General features: G+C 42.3%; 1 protein-coding gene across 2 annotated transcripts in view; it reads right to left on the bottom strand.

Annotated features, from left to right (window-relative positions):
* Positions 1-267: 267 nt before the first annotated feature.
* EMB2423 (telomere length regulation TEL2 family protein) overlaps positions 268-17,304 on the bottom strand; it is a 95,718-nt gene continuing 78,681 nt past the window's right edge. For both annotated transcript variants that reach the window (XM_087388630.1, XM_087388631.1), the window contains exons 10-13: positions 3,380-3,921; positions 2,213-2,997; positions 1,050-1,248; positions 268-940 (exon numbers count right to left, since the gene is read on the bottom strand). In XM_087388630.1, coding sequence (XP_087244756.1) covers positions 800-940; positions 1,050-1,248; positions 2,213-2,997; positions 3,380-3,921 — 1,667 coding nt within the window. In that variant the 3' untranslated portion in view covers positions 268-799. The remainder of the gene's footprint in view (positions 941-1,049; positions 1,249-2,212; positions 2,998-3,379; positions 3,922-17,304) is intronic.

Below are 17,304 nucleotides of genomic sequence, written 5' to 3'. Positions count from 1 at the left end.
CGACCTAAACTTTCACAAAAAACTATGGGATACAGAGACAGAACAGGCCTAGTAGTAAAACACTCAAACTAGACGCAATATGGCTTCCGTCCACAGATCAAAAAACTATTCAGAAACTCCCAAAGATAGAGGCTTGATGCAGTAAGTATGCCCCTGCTTCAGGTCAGCAATGATACGTGTTCCACCCCATTTTACCAATGCCAATTCACAAACTAAGTGTTCGCTTCTTTATATTTTAATGTTGAGGATAGCTGCATCCTGTCAAAACCTACTAGACAGCGGAGAGTTTCTCAGCAAAATCAATCGATTGGAGAAATCATAGAGTTGGACCTTGGATTATCCTAGAGTATCAAGTCACTAGGCCAGCACTCCCTAGTGACCAGGATAAATTGCACACTGATTTACTGACTTACCCATTGAAGACAATTCCTGCCTGCTTAAAGCAGACATTTTCCATTTACATCTGAACATCTACTCTTACAGACAACATAGTCTTTACAACGAGATGGATTTTCTTACAGACTTTGAAGCTGAGCTTCCAACCTGCCGTTACCACAAAAACAGTCACTATAGAAATTGGCCATCACAGATTCTATAAGACTTCTGAATTCAACCTTCCTTTTTCAACTTAGGCTCGCTAATAATGGAAGTCTTGTAATATCCATTTTACACCCTTCTTTGGGAATTTGATCTTTCCTTGCATTTCTTCCATTACAGAGCGACTTTCTATTTTCAGAAAGAACATTTGCACGGTGGAGAGGCCTGGTAATTCTTACTCTCTATGTACAAATGGATACCTCTATCTGAAAGAGATCATGTTGGCATTTGCAGTTTTGTATGCAACATCTCCAGCAGAAATTCCAATGGTGCGTTCTGACTCCATGGATCTGGAGGCTTGCAGGGCCAGTTCTGAGTGCAAATGCAGACAAGCCATAGCCATCTGCAAAGAAGATGCTAGTGCTTTAATCCTACTAAGGGGAAGGGAAGGATTTTGTAAAAATATAAGAGAGGGAAACCCTGATATATGAGATAAGGTGAGGTAAACTTACAGATGTACATTCAGTATCAGAGTCATGCTCAGCAACTTGGAGTGCCCATCCATGAATCCAATCAAGACTACCTGCAATATCAAAGTCTCCAGCACTCACTGCACGAGCCACATGTGATGGGTGGAGGGATACCATGATGCGTGAAGCAGCATATAAAGTGGCTCTTCTGACATAAGCCTCGGGATGATTACAAATTTTCCTGAGAACAAAGAATTCCATATTCGATTGAGTGTCATTCCAGCCTTTTTTTAATAGTGAGCATCTAGCACCCAGACTGTTACACCCAAAGTGAAATTTGTCATTTAAATCATTTGAAAAACACCAAACAGTGACACGGAATAGTCTCATGGAAGATTCTCTTTTAATTACAAGCGGAGCTTTCAATTTTCGGGAGTATTCGCAATTGACCCTTTCAATCCCTAATGCTCAAGGTTTCTTCTGAAGACAAATAAAATGACCAATTCAGGGCAGATGGTAGGACCACAGGAACTCTGTATGTTCCTTCAAGAATTTGAGGAGTTTTCCGTTCTTCTGAGTTTGAAGTGGTCCTATAAACTATTTTCAACACTCCAGATTCTGACTAGTTAGGGTTCTTTGAAGGTTCAGTAAGTCCTAAATTCTCGATCGTTAATTTCTGTCATCACCCTTCCAAGCTCTTTATGGTTAATTCTGACGACATTTTTATGGTCAGCTAATATGAACCGGTTATGTTCAGTTTTACTGGATAATGATTAGCACAAAGTCCTTGAGTCATCATAGGCATCTGAGTCTTCAGCGCACAATTGCAGCCTAGGAACCTAAACTTTAGGAATTTGGAATGTGAAAGGAGAGTAGAATACAAGTCAATAAAAAATTTGGCTGCATAAAAGCCAATGGCAGAATCATACTGAAACTCTAGACCTGCACAAGATAGATATGATCCAGCCATGACCGGGAAGTCAACCAGGTCTTCTGGAATTTCAAGGTTCACCACAATCAGGCCACTGATTCTCGACCTAATTCTGGACAGCTCCACAGGAGTTAAGGCACAATGATGATTGTGGGTCATTCACCAACTGGCAAGTAGAGAAAACAGCACACAGCAAGATCAAAGCACATAAACCTACACAACATTCTAGATGCACATTTTCATGCACAAAACTGCAGTTCTGTGAAGAACTTACTTGGATCTCAGCATATCGAAAAGACTTGCTGCCAAAATAGATACTTCTGGATGCATCGACATACATTCAATACACACGCCCAGCATGCAGATAAGTCTTCCCAAAACAATAAAATCTCTTCCAAGAAAATCAACCCCATGTCGCTTCTTGTCATAATCTCGCATCACTGGGAGCATAAAGGAAGCAGCAAAAGGAATAAACATGTTCCTCCTTCCAACAACCCTTCCCTGGTTTCTTTGCTTCTGCCGCATCAGCATGGATCGGTGTCCCCATCTACGAGACTTTCCCAAAGCTCTGAGGTTTGTATTTTGTGGAAGCTCTCTCTCATATTTACGTATTAAATTTACCATGGCGAAGGGTTCATTTACTTCTTGCCATGGACCAGCACCAATGGTGTAGTTGCTGCCAGGTCCATACCATTTTGCATCACCAACTTCTTGTATCAGTTGTTGGTCATGTCCATAGGCTGAGCTGTCCAAAGAAGAGACAGTGGAAAGCTCTCTTGCTGCATATGACATAACATCAAGAATCAAAAGTCGCTGACTGACATCCACATGGGGAGAGTACAGCTCCTGCGTGAATATTTGTACTGTCTGGGGAGCACAAACTAGCAGTGCAACAAGAGCACTTTCTCTTTTGTCCTCTGCTGACTGCTCCTGCCCTTCAATCACAATCGTACTGCACCGTACATGTATTAGTGCATGGGCCATATCTGGTGCAGCATTCTCTAGTTCATCAGGTCTAGCTCTCACAAGCCTTTCTGAGACTTCAAGTGCCCTTTCGACCTGCACACGAATGCTGACATGATTCGTGTTCTAGCAAAAAACATGCAGCTTCATTCCAATTATTGTTTAAACCACTGCCCTAAAGTCCCTTTACTCCGCCCCCCCCCCCCCCCTCCCCCCTTCCCTTCATTTCACCCACAAACTGAGGCTATCGTATAAATCCAACAGGAAAAGAGATGCGCCCCCCCTTAACATCCCGGCTGCCTTGAAGAAGGATGTGCATCCTGGGACTCGAATAATCAGAGAGAGAATTAAGAGGATCATAAGTGTGTGGATGTATACAAAGTTGATAGGTCATTTCATAAGAGTGTGGAAGAAAAACGGGGGGGGGGATGGCGGCGGCAGGGGCAGTTCTTATTTGAGACTCTGAAAAACAGCTTACCAAGTCAGGCTCATCTCCTTTCCGCAAATTAGCTGCACATTCACTCAGTCGCATTGGAAACTTGTCCCTTTCAAGATCTGATTCGTCGTCAGACAAGTCATATGGCTGTAGAGAACTTTCACTCCCTAAATCACTGGCTGTATCTTCGTCAGAGTAACTGGCTGAAGCATAGGTACCCAAATCAATCACTTCATCTGGATCATATGCTTTTAACACAGCTTTGTCTTTTTCTTTCTTCATCCTGGGTTTTTCTCTTGATCCAGTATCATCATTAGTAATCTGTTGGTATCTAGGTTCAGCAATCATAACATTTTCGAATACTTCGTCCTTATGCCCAAACTCTGAAGTAGGAAGGTCAATCTTAGCCTGCTCTTTAACTGCTCCTGGCCTATCTGAATCAAGCTGCTCCCAATCTAACAAGTCTTCCATCTTATCATCCTCATCAAGGAGAAGGGGCTTGGCAGGATCGACAACAAGTGAAAATGCAAGGGCCACTCGTTTAGCCATTGTACGGACCAATGGAAGGGGACTCTCCAGCCTACCTGCAAAAGACAAAACATTCCATTCAAACTTCACCAGAGACACACCACCATAAAAGCTTAATTGCAATGAAGAACATGTGTACCATCAAGTTAGCACAAAATATTACATTGCAGCATGTTGACAGTTTACCATCATGCCATGCTACATTTACTTCTTACTTAGTGTACACTTGCTATTGATTTTAAGTGGACATTTCCTTATTTCAAGACTTGACATGACCATGGACATCTTCCTCACATTCAAGGAGCTCTTGCTATTTCAGTTCTAAACATTCACAAGTCATTTGATGTCAGTAAATAAGTTGCTGCACATTGTAGAATCTTGGCCAAGGACTTAGTAGTAGATCACCTCCACCAGATCTTTGATCCAGCAAGTACATTCAAACCTTACTCGTAGTTGTATCATCATTCTTTTGTGGTCCTCAAGATGAGCCTTGATAACGATGGGCAAGTTACAAGGTCTATTTGACAAGGGGCCCCATCTATTCCTATGGTATTACTGGAGGCCAAGGCCAATGGTGCAAGGTGTAAGAAATGCGTGGAACTCAAGAATACATGTGTTGCTTTGACATTGCATGTGGCTTCGTACGATTAGGGTGCAAACAGAAAAAACTATGGTGCAACTGGCAGAATGGAACAAAAAGAAGAGATGGATGAGAACACAAAGAGATGATCCTATGTAAATGCTTGTGAGAACCAAAACAAGGACCATAATTTGGTGCAATGCAAAGGCGAGATAGAACATGAGTTGAACTTGCCACAGTGTTACCAAGCCAACCATAGTACACCGGACCACTTCTCAAATGATATAGAGATTACTCACCCAAGAATCCCCTATACAACTCGTGAGCTTGTGGCTCAAGCCTCTCTCCTCTCACACTCTCCTCTCCGGCAACTAATATCCGGCACACCAAAGGACATGCTATCCTTACACAAGTCGCAAGATTTACAGATCAAGCTCCTTCAACAATCTTACAAGTTGAAAGGGACCAAGATATGGATAGCTGAGGAACTTACACGAGCTCCATTGAAGAACAAGGAAACAGAATTAGCTAAAGTTTGGGCTGCTAGGAAGGAAGGAAAATGGGCAGTTTACTATGAAGGCATAGCACTAATCAAAGAGTTTAAAAGACTCTCAGTCTTAAACTGATGTATGGTTGATTACTCTTTCAAACTATTATGTACTCTAAATAATTGGGGTTGCTTTTGCACTACTTGGGAGCTGCCATGTGCCCTCCCTAAAGCAGATGTACTAGATGGTTTTTTTGTTGTCCCATAGACCTATTGGTCTCCCGTGGACATTAATAGACTTTCTTTCTTTCTCCATTTCCCATAGAAGGATCTTGTCCTCATCTCTCTCTCCTATCTTCACATACTTTACCTTAGCTTCTCTCGGGTTTCCTATTGGAAGCCAAAAAAAAAATCCCCTTTTGTGAGGAAAAATATTGGAAATTTTATTTCTATTAAAGCACAAAAGTGAACCCCAAAACCCGAAATTAGAAAATAACACAATATTCTAAAAGAACCCAGAACCTTAAAAAGGAACCTAAAGCCGAAAAAGAACCCGAAACCCAAAACAAATGACCTCGAACAATGTGAACTTGAAATCTGAAACAAATGAATCCAGATTTGGAACAATTGAACATGAAACCTGAAATCTAGAACAAGTGAATCAGAATCTGAAAATCTCGAACAACTGAATCCAAAACAAGTGAATCCAACACCTAAAACAATTAAAGCCAGAACCCAAAACCTAGAACAAGTGCGGAACTTGAACCTCTTGGATCGCGAATGAACCCGAATCTTAGAGCTCAGGACAAGTCCTCATGATACATAGCGTACAGGTGATGTAACTCCCTATGGACATCATGGCAATGCTCTTCAACAAGCTTCATGTCTGGAGAAACCAAGCATGCCAAATAGTAGTTGGGTTAATGTCAAACATTTTCAAAGAAAGCAATGCCTAACCAACCAAAGTTGTGTTAAAGTTTATGGCATCTCAAGTATAGAGAGAGGGCTTCTTTGTGCGTGTGCCCACCCAAAGTGAGGAATAGGCGCACATTCCTTGAGGGGTCAATTACCTGAGCATATTGTCCAAGGTAAAGGGCAAAATTATGACTAGCCTGGTTTAGGATGGCTGGTAAAGGCTAATGTGACCCATGGTCAGGGCTAAGTTGGCCCAGTTCAAACTCCCAACTAGGTCAGGTTACCTGACCTAATTGATCGGGTCAACCTAACCCAACCTGATCTTGCTTGGGCTGGGTGAGCCTGACCTCCTAGACTAGTCAAGCTAACCGGATGGTTGGTCAAATTTGACCAGCCCTTGCTGGTCGACCAAGTTGGCTGCAGGCTATAAATATGGCTCCCCTTGTCTCACATTGGTGGTCTCTTGGGGCATTTCTCCTCACATGCCTCCTTATATCCCTAGGTCTAAGCAATTGCTATTGCCTACATCACGTGTCAATTTCTCTGTTTATCTCTAACCTGCTTCTGAACGTGCACAATTCTCACATGGTATCAGAGCACGAGTTCAACGAGGGACAAGGGAAGCGTGGAGTGGACGCAATCTAGGCAGGTTGATGTAGATCTAGAGGAAAACCAATGTGCTGATCAGAGTTCGCAAGACTTGATCCAAGGGGATTTGAGGCAAAAGGCATAGGAGACTGTTCGGACTAGTCTACCCAAGCATGGACGGCACATAAGCATAAGAAACAATTTGGAGCAGTTTATCCAAGGTGTGGACAAGCTTTTGGGTTGTCATCTATTAGACAAGGCAACAAGATAGCCTATTCTTCTTTCCAACACCCCCTTTCTCGCTTCTTCTCCGTCCAGAGAGCTATTGTTGCTAGGTTCAACAATAGCATGTGAGGGTGGAGCAGTTACATGGGAGCCTTGCGTATGAGTAAGGAGGACAAGCTCGATGGCACAAACTATGCCCACTAGAAGCTGAACATGAAGTTGTGGTTCATTCACAAGGGGCTCTTGGAGATTGTGCAGAGATTAAAGAGAAAGCCTTCACACTCAACTGTCGCTGTGAAAGCTGCCTTGTACTCCACTTCACATGAGAAAGTAGCCAATGTAGATTGCTTCTTGCTCAGCCAAGAAATGCAAGCTTTGCCCAAAAAGAAACAATTACCACTAGTGGACTGCATGGTATCATAGTCTCCAACCCAATCTGAATCACTGTAAGCATGCATCTACAAGTCATCCCCCTTGGGAAACATTAAGCCAAAAGATTTTGTGCCTTGCAAATAACAGAAGATGCGTTTTACAGCCTGCCAATGTGTTGTCTTTGGGCTGTGCATATATCTGCTCACTTGAGATACTGCATATTGAATACCGGGCCGTGTATTGCACAAGTTGATGAGGCATCTAATAGCCTGACTGTAAAGTGTGACATCCACTGATTCACCTGCATCATACATAGTAAGCTTCAGCCCTGGCTCCATGGGAGTGGCAATAGGCTTACAATCATGCATGTTGAACCTATCCAAGAGCTTCTGCACATACTTGGATTAAGACATAATGATGCCACGCTTGTCTTGTATAAACTGGATTCCCAAATAAAAATTTAACATGCCTAAATCTGTCATGTCAAATTCAGCTTTCAACTCGGCCTTAAAATCTGCAATTAAATCCTCATTTGACCCTGTGAGCAGCATGTCATCTACATAAAGAATGATGACCAAAATATCCCCCCCATCCTTCTTGATGTAGAGGGTGCTTTCCGTGGGACTGTTATGTAATCCCTTATTTGCCAGAAATGCATCTATCTTGGCATACCATATACGTGGGGCTTGTTTCAGCCATATAAATCTTTGTTAAGCTTGCAAACCTGAAGTGCATTGCCAAAAAGTTCAAATCCAGGAGGTTGTTTGACAGTCCAACTGATAGACATTCCAAACAAAATTTGCAGCCATTGCAATAACTGACCGTATGGTGGTCATCCGAGATGTAGGAGCAAAAGTCTCCTCATAATCTATGCCCTTCTTCTGTGCATAGCCTTTAGCAATCAGCCTTGCCTTGTACCTGTCAATAGACCCATTTGGCTTTGTTTTTACCTTTTAAACCCACTTGGTACCAATGGCATGTTTACCTGGTGGCAAATCCACAGCATCCCAAGTCTGCTTTTTCTCTATGGACTGCAACTCATTGTGCATGGCATGCATCCAATGCACATTATCCTTTTCTTCTTCAAACGAGTCAGACTCCTCTTCATCAAGAAGAGTCCCTGCATAAGCTGTCTCAACTGAAAGAGCCCCCCTGCGTGCCTTACTGCAGTACGAATCCTGCCACGCAATGGGGCCTCAAGCCTACTCTCCCTAAGAGTCTATAGCAACTAATTCGGGACTGTTTTGACTGCGTGTATCTCTTGAATCTCTTGCCTGACAACTTCATCCACACCCTGTGGAGGTACAAAATCAGCCGGTGGCTGAATCGGGACATGTGGATCAGGAGGAGGTTGCAGTAAATTCTGATTTTCACATCTGAAATTCTGAAATCTGTGCCATTAGTGGATGTGAGAATAATGTCTCCCACTCTACACACTGTGAATAAGAAGAATTATTTGCACAAGTCACCTTCTTTTTGGTAGGTGGAGAATACAGAGATACAAAAAGTCTTCTTGGAAGTGATGTGCTTTGAAGCACCACTGTCAAAATACCAAGTATAAAGTGCCTCATTGACACTAAGAGAGCATGCATCCTTTGAAGGATCATAGCTGCAAGTCAAAAAAGCATAAGGATCGTCATCATTAGTGGCTGTAGCATCTGAACTACCCACTAAAAAATCTGAAGTGCAAGACAGAAAGGCATAGCGCTCTTCAACAAAGTTGGTTGTAACATCTCCCCCATCATCAGAATGTGGAGCTGATGCATCTGACACAGCAATACCTGAATCCCTTTTCTTCTCTTTAGCTATGCGCTTCTTGCATTCTCCAATATAATGACCTGGCTTATTGCAATAATGACAAATGCCTTTCTTTTTCTACTTATCTGCATCACCCTTAGCCTTATAAGAGGGCTGTCCTGAATCAGCTCTATGCTGATGTGCGGGCTGATTGGCATGTGGCTTTTCCTGCCCTTTACCCTTGGGCTTGAACTTGGAAAGCATGGCATGCTCGCTAGCCCAGGTTGCCATATTTCTTCATGTCTGCTCCTCCTGCAACAGAAGTCAACTCATGAAAAGAGAGAGGATTGCTGCCCCCCCTCAATGACAAATTCAGCGAGGTGTGGAAATCAAGATAGGACTCAGGAAGAGAATTCAGAGTGGTGGTAATCATCTCTGAATCCGGAATGACTTCATCAATATTCAGCAATTGTTCCCTCAAATCCTGAAGCTTAGTGAGGTAAGAATTCATGGAATCTCCCTCATCCATATGCGTATGGGAAATCTCTCGCTTCAGGAAGGAAACTCTGGCATCATTTCTTGTTGTGTAAACATACTCTCTAGTATCTCCCAAGCTACCATTGATGTCTTGCATGGCCAAATGTGAGGTATATTGAACCTCTTGACAGAAAGAGAAATCACTGAAAGAGCTTGTGCATCTCTAAAGTCCCATCTTTTCTGCTCTGTTGTGGGAGCTTCTAGAGCGGCTGCTCCAACCACTTGTGCTGCATTTGCACCTCTACCCTTGCTGTCATGTGCACGGATTGGTATCTGACGTGTACTGGGTACACAAGACTAGCTCAGGTAGCCTGGGGAGGCTTAGAGCTAGGCAGGCTTGATTCTCGGGTTGAGTGGCAAGGGTACGAGCCAGTTAGAGGTCTTCGCTATTTTTGGCGCTTCGGGCCCGAGTCTATATAAGGGGCCCAGAGGTTCAATTCTCAGAGAGCCGATGGGAGCAAGTTTCGTTCCCAGGTGCTAGGTCTGATCCTGGATTGAGTCGCGGACGCACGCCTGCATCTTAGCGTAGCCCAAGGCCCAGTAGCAGATCCCAGGCTTCACAGCGCCACCTGGTGGTATGGGACACCAAGCTGGTTTGGATATGGTTGGGAGTTCGTGCCAGTAGCTCAACTTGTGGCTCGAAGGGAGGTCAGTGGATGATTAGGAACGGCTTGCTGTTCCGGAATGGAAAGATTTGTGTGCCAGATGTTCTGGAACTTAGATTCAAGATTCACTGGGAGTGTCATGATGCTCCTAGTGCTGGACATCCGGGTATACATCGGACTCTGTCTCTTGTGAAGCATACCTTTTATTGGCATAAGATGCATGCATTTATTGAAAACTATGTAGTAGGTTGCTGGGTTTGTTAGGTTACTAAGGCAGAACGCCTTAGAAGCACGGGTTTATTACAGCCATTGCAGATTCCAAGTAATAAATGGGAAAGTATTTCCATGGATTTTATTACTAGTTTGCCTCGAACGCGCAAGGGTCATGACTCCATTTAGGTCATAGTCGACCGTCTGACAAAAATGGCTAGATTCTTACTTGCTAGAACAACTATTTCAGCTATTCAGCTGGCTCACGAGTTTGTGGACCACTTGTTTAAGCTGTATGGTTTACCCTCTGACATAGTCAGTGACAGGGACTCAAAGTTTACAAGTAACTTTTGGACACTTGTTTTTGAGAAGTTAGAAACTACTCTAAGTATGAGTTCCTCAGATCATGCACAATCCGATGGCAGTACAGACAGAGAAGGTTAACCAATTGGTTGAAGATATGCTTCGGGCATATGTATCTAAGAGACAGTCTTCATGGGAAGATTATCTACCTATGATAGAATTTACTTATAACAGTGCAAAGCATTCCAGTACTGGTTATAGTCCTTTTATGCTTATGTACAGGTTTCAACCTAAGTCACCAGTTATGATTGGGTTAAAAGGGATTCAAAATGATGCTGCAAAGAACTTCTTACAAGACATGCAGGAAATGTTGCAGTTTGCCAAGGAGTCTATTTGTGCGTGTGCAAAGATCTTTTAATATTTACAATTTTGAATTATTTCTATTTTCATGCACTTGCTTGCTATATGGATAATAAGCATGCCAAATTTCATTGCATTTTATAATACACAACATCAAACTCTATAGCGTGCCCTTTGGCCTACTTGTGTTTTGAAGCATTTTAGGCCACATTGTACTTGTTTGGATATCCAATTCTGCTGATGTGTATCATTGGAGGGGGAAAACTCAGCAGTTTAAAACTTTGCTACTCCTGGGAATTTCAAAATTTCACACCTCTTGTTCATCTAATCTTGGAATATTAAGTACTTTCAACCTGTCCCTGCCCTACAAACACCTAGCAACTTGCACGTACCTCGACGTGACCTTACGTAGACTTTGGTTTGGCGTCTTCTTCTTTCGGGTAAGTTATCTTCTATCCTTTGCTTGTCTCACAAGCTAGCTTCTCTGGGTCTATTCTAGACTGATCGTGGCCATGGAATCGATGGCAACATGTAGCTCGCCATGGCTTGCAAGAGAAGAAGACAGAGGCTGCGAGATGACAGGAAAGCTAAAAAGCTTGGTCGAGGCACAAGGAACTTATTGCGGGTCGAGGAAAGCAATGGAATGGTGTTGAAATGGCAATAGAAGATACTTTTGCAACATTTGCGAAGAGAGAAACAATGAGAAGAAAGAAGACTCCTTGCAGAGCAACAGTAGAAAGTAGTTGCAGATGCACGCATTCGATCATTGCCATTGGAGCAAAGAACACAAGCTCTGGTTTCATAATTGAGGGGAGCATTTAAGACAACAACATCAAGCCATTCAGGTGAATACCAGTCTTGATTCTTCACCAAATTTAGCTTGCACCCTAAAGTTTGTAGAGTAACAACCCTACCAACACCTTGTGAGATGCACACCCAAGAGGCAATGCTCTCTAACCTGAGAAATGACCTACAAAAATGGGTGCACAGCTTAGATAGGTTAGTTGCAAAGAGGGCAACATTAACTAATTGATGTCCCCTGAAACAAAGGAGAATCAGCTTGGGTACACAATGTTGAACATGTTGTCAATCAAAAGGACCAACATGGTTTCAATAGTTGAACGTAAGAAGAAGTAATGCATGATCATCCTGATCCGAGAAGTTTGTGTGCTTCAACAAAACGCAAGAAAAGGAGAGACAATCTAAGTGTGGAAGTCATTGCTAGAGTGACGACATTTTGGCATGAAACTACGAGAGTTTCTCCAAATACAAAGGACATATGTAAAAAGTCAACATTAGGGGAGAAATGGGGTCTCAAAAGGGCCTCATAAGGAATGGATTAGGGGAGGATTATGAAACTTAATAATCTAAGTCTATGTGGATGGGTCATAATGGAGGCTCAGGTGGTCTTGATAATCTAGAGATGGTTTTGGAAGCAATCAAGAGGGAGGATTCAAAAAAACATCCAACAGGATAGAAATATGTTGAACGTGTCAGCTTATATATACATATGATTGGTGGTTGTATTGGTGGCTAGGGCCCAAGGGTGGGGTCCATAAGGTCGCGGGTTCAAATCCTCCAAGGCTCATTTATTTTTTGGTGGAGGTGGTGGGCTTGTTGGACGCCCAAGGTGGTAGCTTGGCCACGTGGCAAGCCCGTGCGTAATAGCGGCCTGCTCTGCCTCTGCGAATATACTTGCAGTCCACTCGACAGCCCCACTTGCATCCCTCCCTTGTTGACTTTTTGGACATGCCCACACCCTTCCCACATTTTGAATTTTTGGACACATGGCAGAACATGGTGCTCCTTCTCCACGTTTGGTGGTTTTCTTCCCCAAAACCATGGTATTCCTTCCCCCTTTTTCAAACGGAAACCACATTTTTCAAATTGAAACCACCTATGACCTAAGAATAGTAAATGCAACATGCCACCTCAACATGCCATTGCCCCACACAAAGGAATACTCTCATTGGTACAACTGAAATCCCTCTCTAATCCCTTGAAATTAGAAAATACTAATTGGAGGCCCCTTTTGAGACCCCATTTCTCCCCTAATGCACGACGCAAGGTGTTTGATGAGCACATCATACACCTGCTGAGCCATTTTCACAAGATAATCTCAAAAAACATAGCAAACTGACCAAGTAAAATCCCTTTCTGGGATGTCAAATGCACAAGTAAAATCTGCAAAGAAAGTCTGCCCACAGTGACAAATACTGTCATAGCCTATCAAAGGCTCAAAATGCACCAAAATGCTCTGCTGAATGCCCAAAAATCTGCAAATAGAATCTGCAAAAAGTGGCAAAAGTATGCATATTGACTCGTACTGAGTACAGAACTGCTTGCAAACTTCCAAAATTCTCTTTGCAAAATTGCAACCCAAATGCAAAAGCCCCAATTTCTTGTGGAAAATTGCATACAGAAGAGGGCAAATGATCTAAAAGCCCCAATTGTTGCATAAATTGCACTCTGTCTGCAAAAGCCCCAAATTTCACTACAAAATTGCAGTGTAATTGTAAAAGCCCCAAATTTCTCCAAAACTAGATCAACTGCAATGTCTGCGAAAGCTACAAATGTGCTCCCAAAAGCTAAGCCAAACAATGGCTGAACTGAACCTGCAAATGAACTCTGCCTAGAAAATAATGGCTACCTTCAACTTGCAACGAGCTGCCTGTACGAAACTGTATGGAATCCGTACAGTATACAACCGGTCGAAATATATGTGAAGATCCACGCTTTTCGAAAATGCAAATGTGTGCAATGCATGCAGAATTTGAATGCCGATTGGCCCTCCAATGGGGAAGAGCGCCCTCGTGAGAGTACTTGTTTCTTTTTCGACCTACATGCAAGGTGGGAGAGAGATGACGGATGAATGCAATGTGGTAGAAAGAATGCTACGTGAGATTCACAATGAAAGGGTGATACCCTTTCATTAATGTCCCTTGAGATCACTCAAGTTCCATCTTCCCATTTACACCTACCCTTAGCCTATGACCCATGCACCTACCATTCAATGCACTCTAATGCACCCTTTCCCTTTCCTATTGCCCCTAGGACCTAGACACGTGTGTGCACATCTTTATTAATAATCATTGGCCAATGTTACATAGTTTTGGCGGTACTATTTACACCGCTTGATCTATCATAAATACAAACATATAACCGCACCATCAAATTGGCGCCTAACAATAATAAAGTTCTAATGACTATTAATTAACTAAATAATCATTTCTCTTGTCATGACACTCCCTCCTGCTTGAATGAGCAGAAGTCCTCTTCTGGATTATTGCTTGTCTCTTCCTCTTATGTGCACTTTCTCTTGTTACTTCTGCCATTGCATCGCCTCTTTGTAATCTGCGAGTATCTGTGGAAAATCTGTAAAGAACTCTTCTTCCATCCATTGTGCATCACTAGCTGGCTGGTTTTTAAACTTCAGTAAATACATATATCTCTTCTTTCCACGAGTACTCTTCTCTTTATGGTATACGATCTGTTCCGGAGTAAGAACTTCAGTCCCATCTTCAAGTTCAGGCTGTTCTTGCTGCTGAGTATCCAAAAACGCAGAAGTATCGCCACGGTATCTCTTCAAATTGCTCACATGAAAGATGTTCTTCATACGCCAGTGGGCTGGTAACTTCAGCTCATACGCTCTGGATCCTTCTTCTGGATATAAAGCTGCTGAAATCTGAAATGGACCATAAAACTTCGGTGCTAGCTTGACATGTTTGGTACTTCCTCTCACTGACTTGATTCTTCTTTTATCAATCTTCAATAAAACCCAATCATCCTCCTTGTAATAAACTTCTTTTCTTTTTTTTATTGGCTGCCTTGGATTGTTGAACCTGGGCCTTCTTAATATGTTCTTTTACCTGCTCAATAACCTGTGACATATCCTCAGCAAACTGGTCAGCAGCAAAAATTCGCTCCCCCAAGTGTGTTATTGGAGTGGGTAAACATTGCCCATAGATGATTTCAAATGGGGCTTTCTTGGTGGAAGTATGTACAGTGTTATTATAAGCAAACTCTAATATGGGTAAGAACTCTGGCCACCTTCTAGGTTGGTCATGGACATAAGCTCGAAGTAAAGTAATTATGGTTTGATTGGCATTCTCACTTTGTCCATCTCCTTGAGGATGGAAGGCTGTAGTAAATTTCAGTTTGGTTCCGAGATTCTCTAATAGAGCTGTCCAAAAGTTGCTAATGAAACGGCCATCATTATCGGATACAATGGATTTTGGTAACCCATGTAACCTGAAGATTTCCCTAATGAATAACCTTGCTGTTTCAGGAGCAGACAACTCTTTTTTACAGGGAATAAAATGAGCTTGTTTACTCAGCCTATCTATAACAGTGAAAATCTGCTCAAACTGACCAACCTTGGGGAAACCAGACACAAAATCCATTGTAATGTGTTCCCACCTTTCCGAAGGAATAGGCAAAGGCTGCAAAAGACCAGCAGTCTTACTTGTGTCAGATTTAATGCGCTGACATACGTCACATTGTTGAACAAAGGTCGAAACTTCTTTGCGAAGTTTAGGCCAATGGAAGTATCTCTCAATATTGTCAATGGTTCCTCTAATACCTCTATGTCCAGAATATGGACTCGCATGTAACTCACTCATGACTAGATACCGAAATGTTTTGGGTACACATATGGCACGTCCCAAAAATAAGTATCCATCCACGATGGAATAAGCCTCTAAATCCCCAACCTCATTACGTTGAATCTTCCCATAAATGTCAGCGAAGTCCTCATCTAAAGGATAAGCTTCAACCATTGCTCCTAATGATTTCTCCTTAATCACAGAAACGTGATTAACTTGGGGCCGTCTACTCAAAGCATCAGCTACTAAATTATCCTTTCCCGGCTGATATTCGATATTTGGTTGCCCAAAGGATTGAATATATTCAGCCCATTTGATTTGTCTTGAAGAGACAATGGGTTGAGAGAACAAGTGCTTGATACTTTGATGGTCAGTCTTAATCTTGAAAGCAGAACCATATAAATAATGCTTCCATAACTTTAGAGCATGAATGACTGCCAATAACTCCTTCTCATACGTGATATATTTCAATTCAGCCCCTTGAAGTTTTCTACTCTCATAAGCAATGGGATGCCCTCCTTGCATCAACACTGCCCCAATCGAGGTACCACTAGCATCCGTACATACAACAAAGAACTCTTTGTCCATGTCCGGAAGTGTTAACACTGGTGCAGTCACTAATGTTCTCTTAAGCTCCTCAAAAGCTACTTGGTGAACCTCTCCCCACTCATACAAGGAATGCTTCTTCAACAAATCTGTTAGTGGGGAAGCAAGACGTGCAAAATTCTTAATGAATCTGCGATAATAACTACACATCCCTAGGAAGGATCTCAGCTCATGTAAGTTTTTGGGTATTGGCCATTCAATTATGGCCTTGACCTTTTTAGGGTCAACCCGAATTCCCTCGGCAGACACAATGTGTTCCAAATACTCTATTTCTGTCTTGAAGAACTCACTCTTCTTGATATTTAGGAACAATCGATCCTTCCTTAGGAGCTCCATCACCTTAGCAAGGTGATCCTTATGCTCTTCCTCATTCTGGCTGAACACTAAAATGTCATCAAAAAAGACTATGACAAATTTTCCCAAGTAGGGTCGCAAAACCCTTCTCATCAGCCTACTAAAAGTGGCTGGAGCATTAGTTAGGCCAAAAGGCATGACCAAAAACTCATAATGTCCAGTGAGAGTGCGAAAAGCTGTCTTATGTTCATGCCCAGCTTTCATACGAAGTTGATGATAACCAAATTTCAAATCCAATTTGCTAAAAACTTTAGCACCTTTAAGCATATCCAATAAATCATCCACTCTTGGAATCGGATACCGGTTCTTAATCGTAAGTTTATTCAAAGCACGGTAATCTATACACATACGATATGATTCATCCTTCTTCTTAACCAATAATACAGGTGCTCCAAATGGAGAACTGCTTGGTCGAATCAGGCCTTTTTGCAACAGATCTTCAATTTGTTTTTCTACCTCCTCCATTTCTATCCTGTTCATCCTATATGGGGCTCTACATGGAGGGGAAGCTCCTGGCTCTAAGTCTATGGCATGATCATCTTCTCTCTCCATGGGCAATTCGAATGAGTCATCTCTTGAAAATCGATCCTCATAAGCTCTAAGGAACTCATTTCTCTTCCAATCTTCTTTTGATATATGAAGATCTCGTGAAACCCGTATATACACAAGATTACAATCTACCCCTCTTTTTACCAATCTTTTGGCTTGGGTAGGAGTAATCAATGGAATTGTATATACGTCCCGATCCCCTACGATCCTTATGTACAAAGCAACAATGATGAGTATGAGGATGAATAGCAGGGTTAAAATCATACCGCCATGGTTTACCTAGTATCATGTCAACGTCTTGTAAAGGGGCTACTAGAAAATCCCTTCGATCTCTATATTTTTGTATACGAAAAGGAATATTTCGTACTATGGATGTGTCTTCTTCATTGTGTCCCCTAAAAGCTCCT

This window comes from Dipteris shenzhenensis, chromosome 17, assembly GCF_047967505.1.
Source record: "Dipteris shenzhenensis isolate YYH24624 ecotype China chromosome 17, Dip_SZ_1.0, whole genome shotgun sequence".
Classification (NCBI taxonomy): Eukaryota; Viridiplantae; Streptophyta; class Polypodiopsida; order Gleicheniales; family Dipteridaceae; genus Dipteris; species Dipteris shenzhenensis.
The sequence above is the reverse complement of the archived record's forward strand: the minus strand, read 5'-3'. Positions and strand labels throughout refer to the sequence as shown.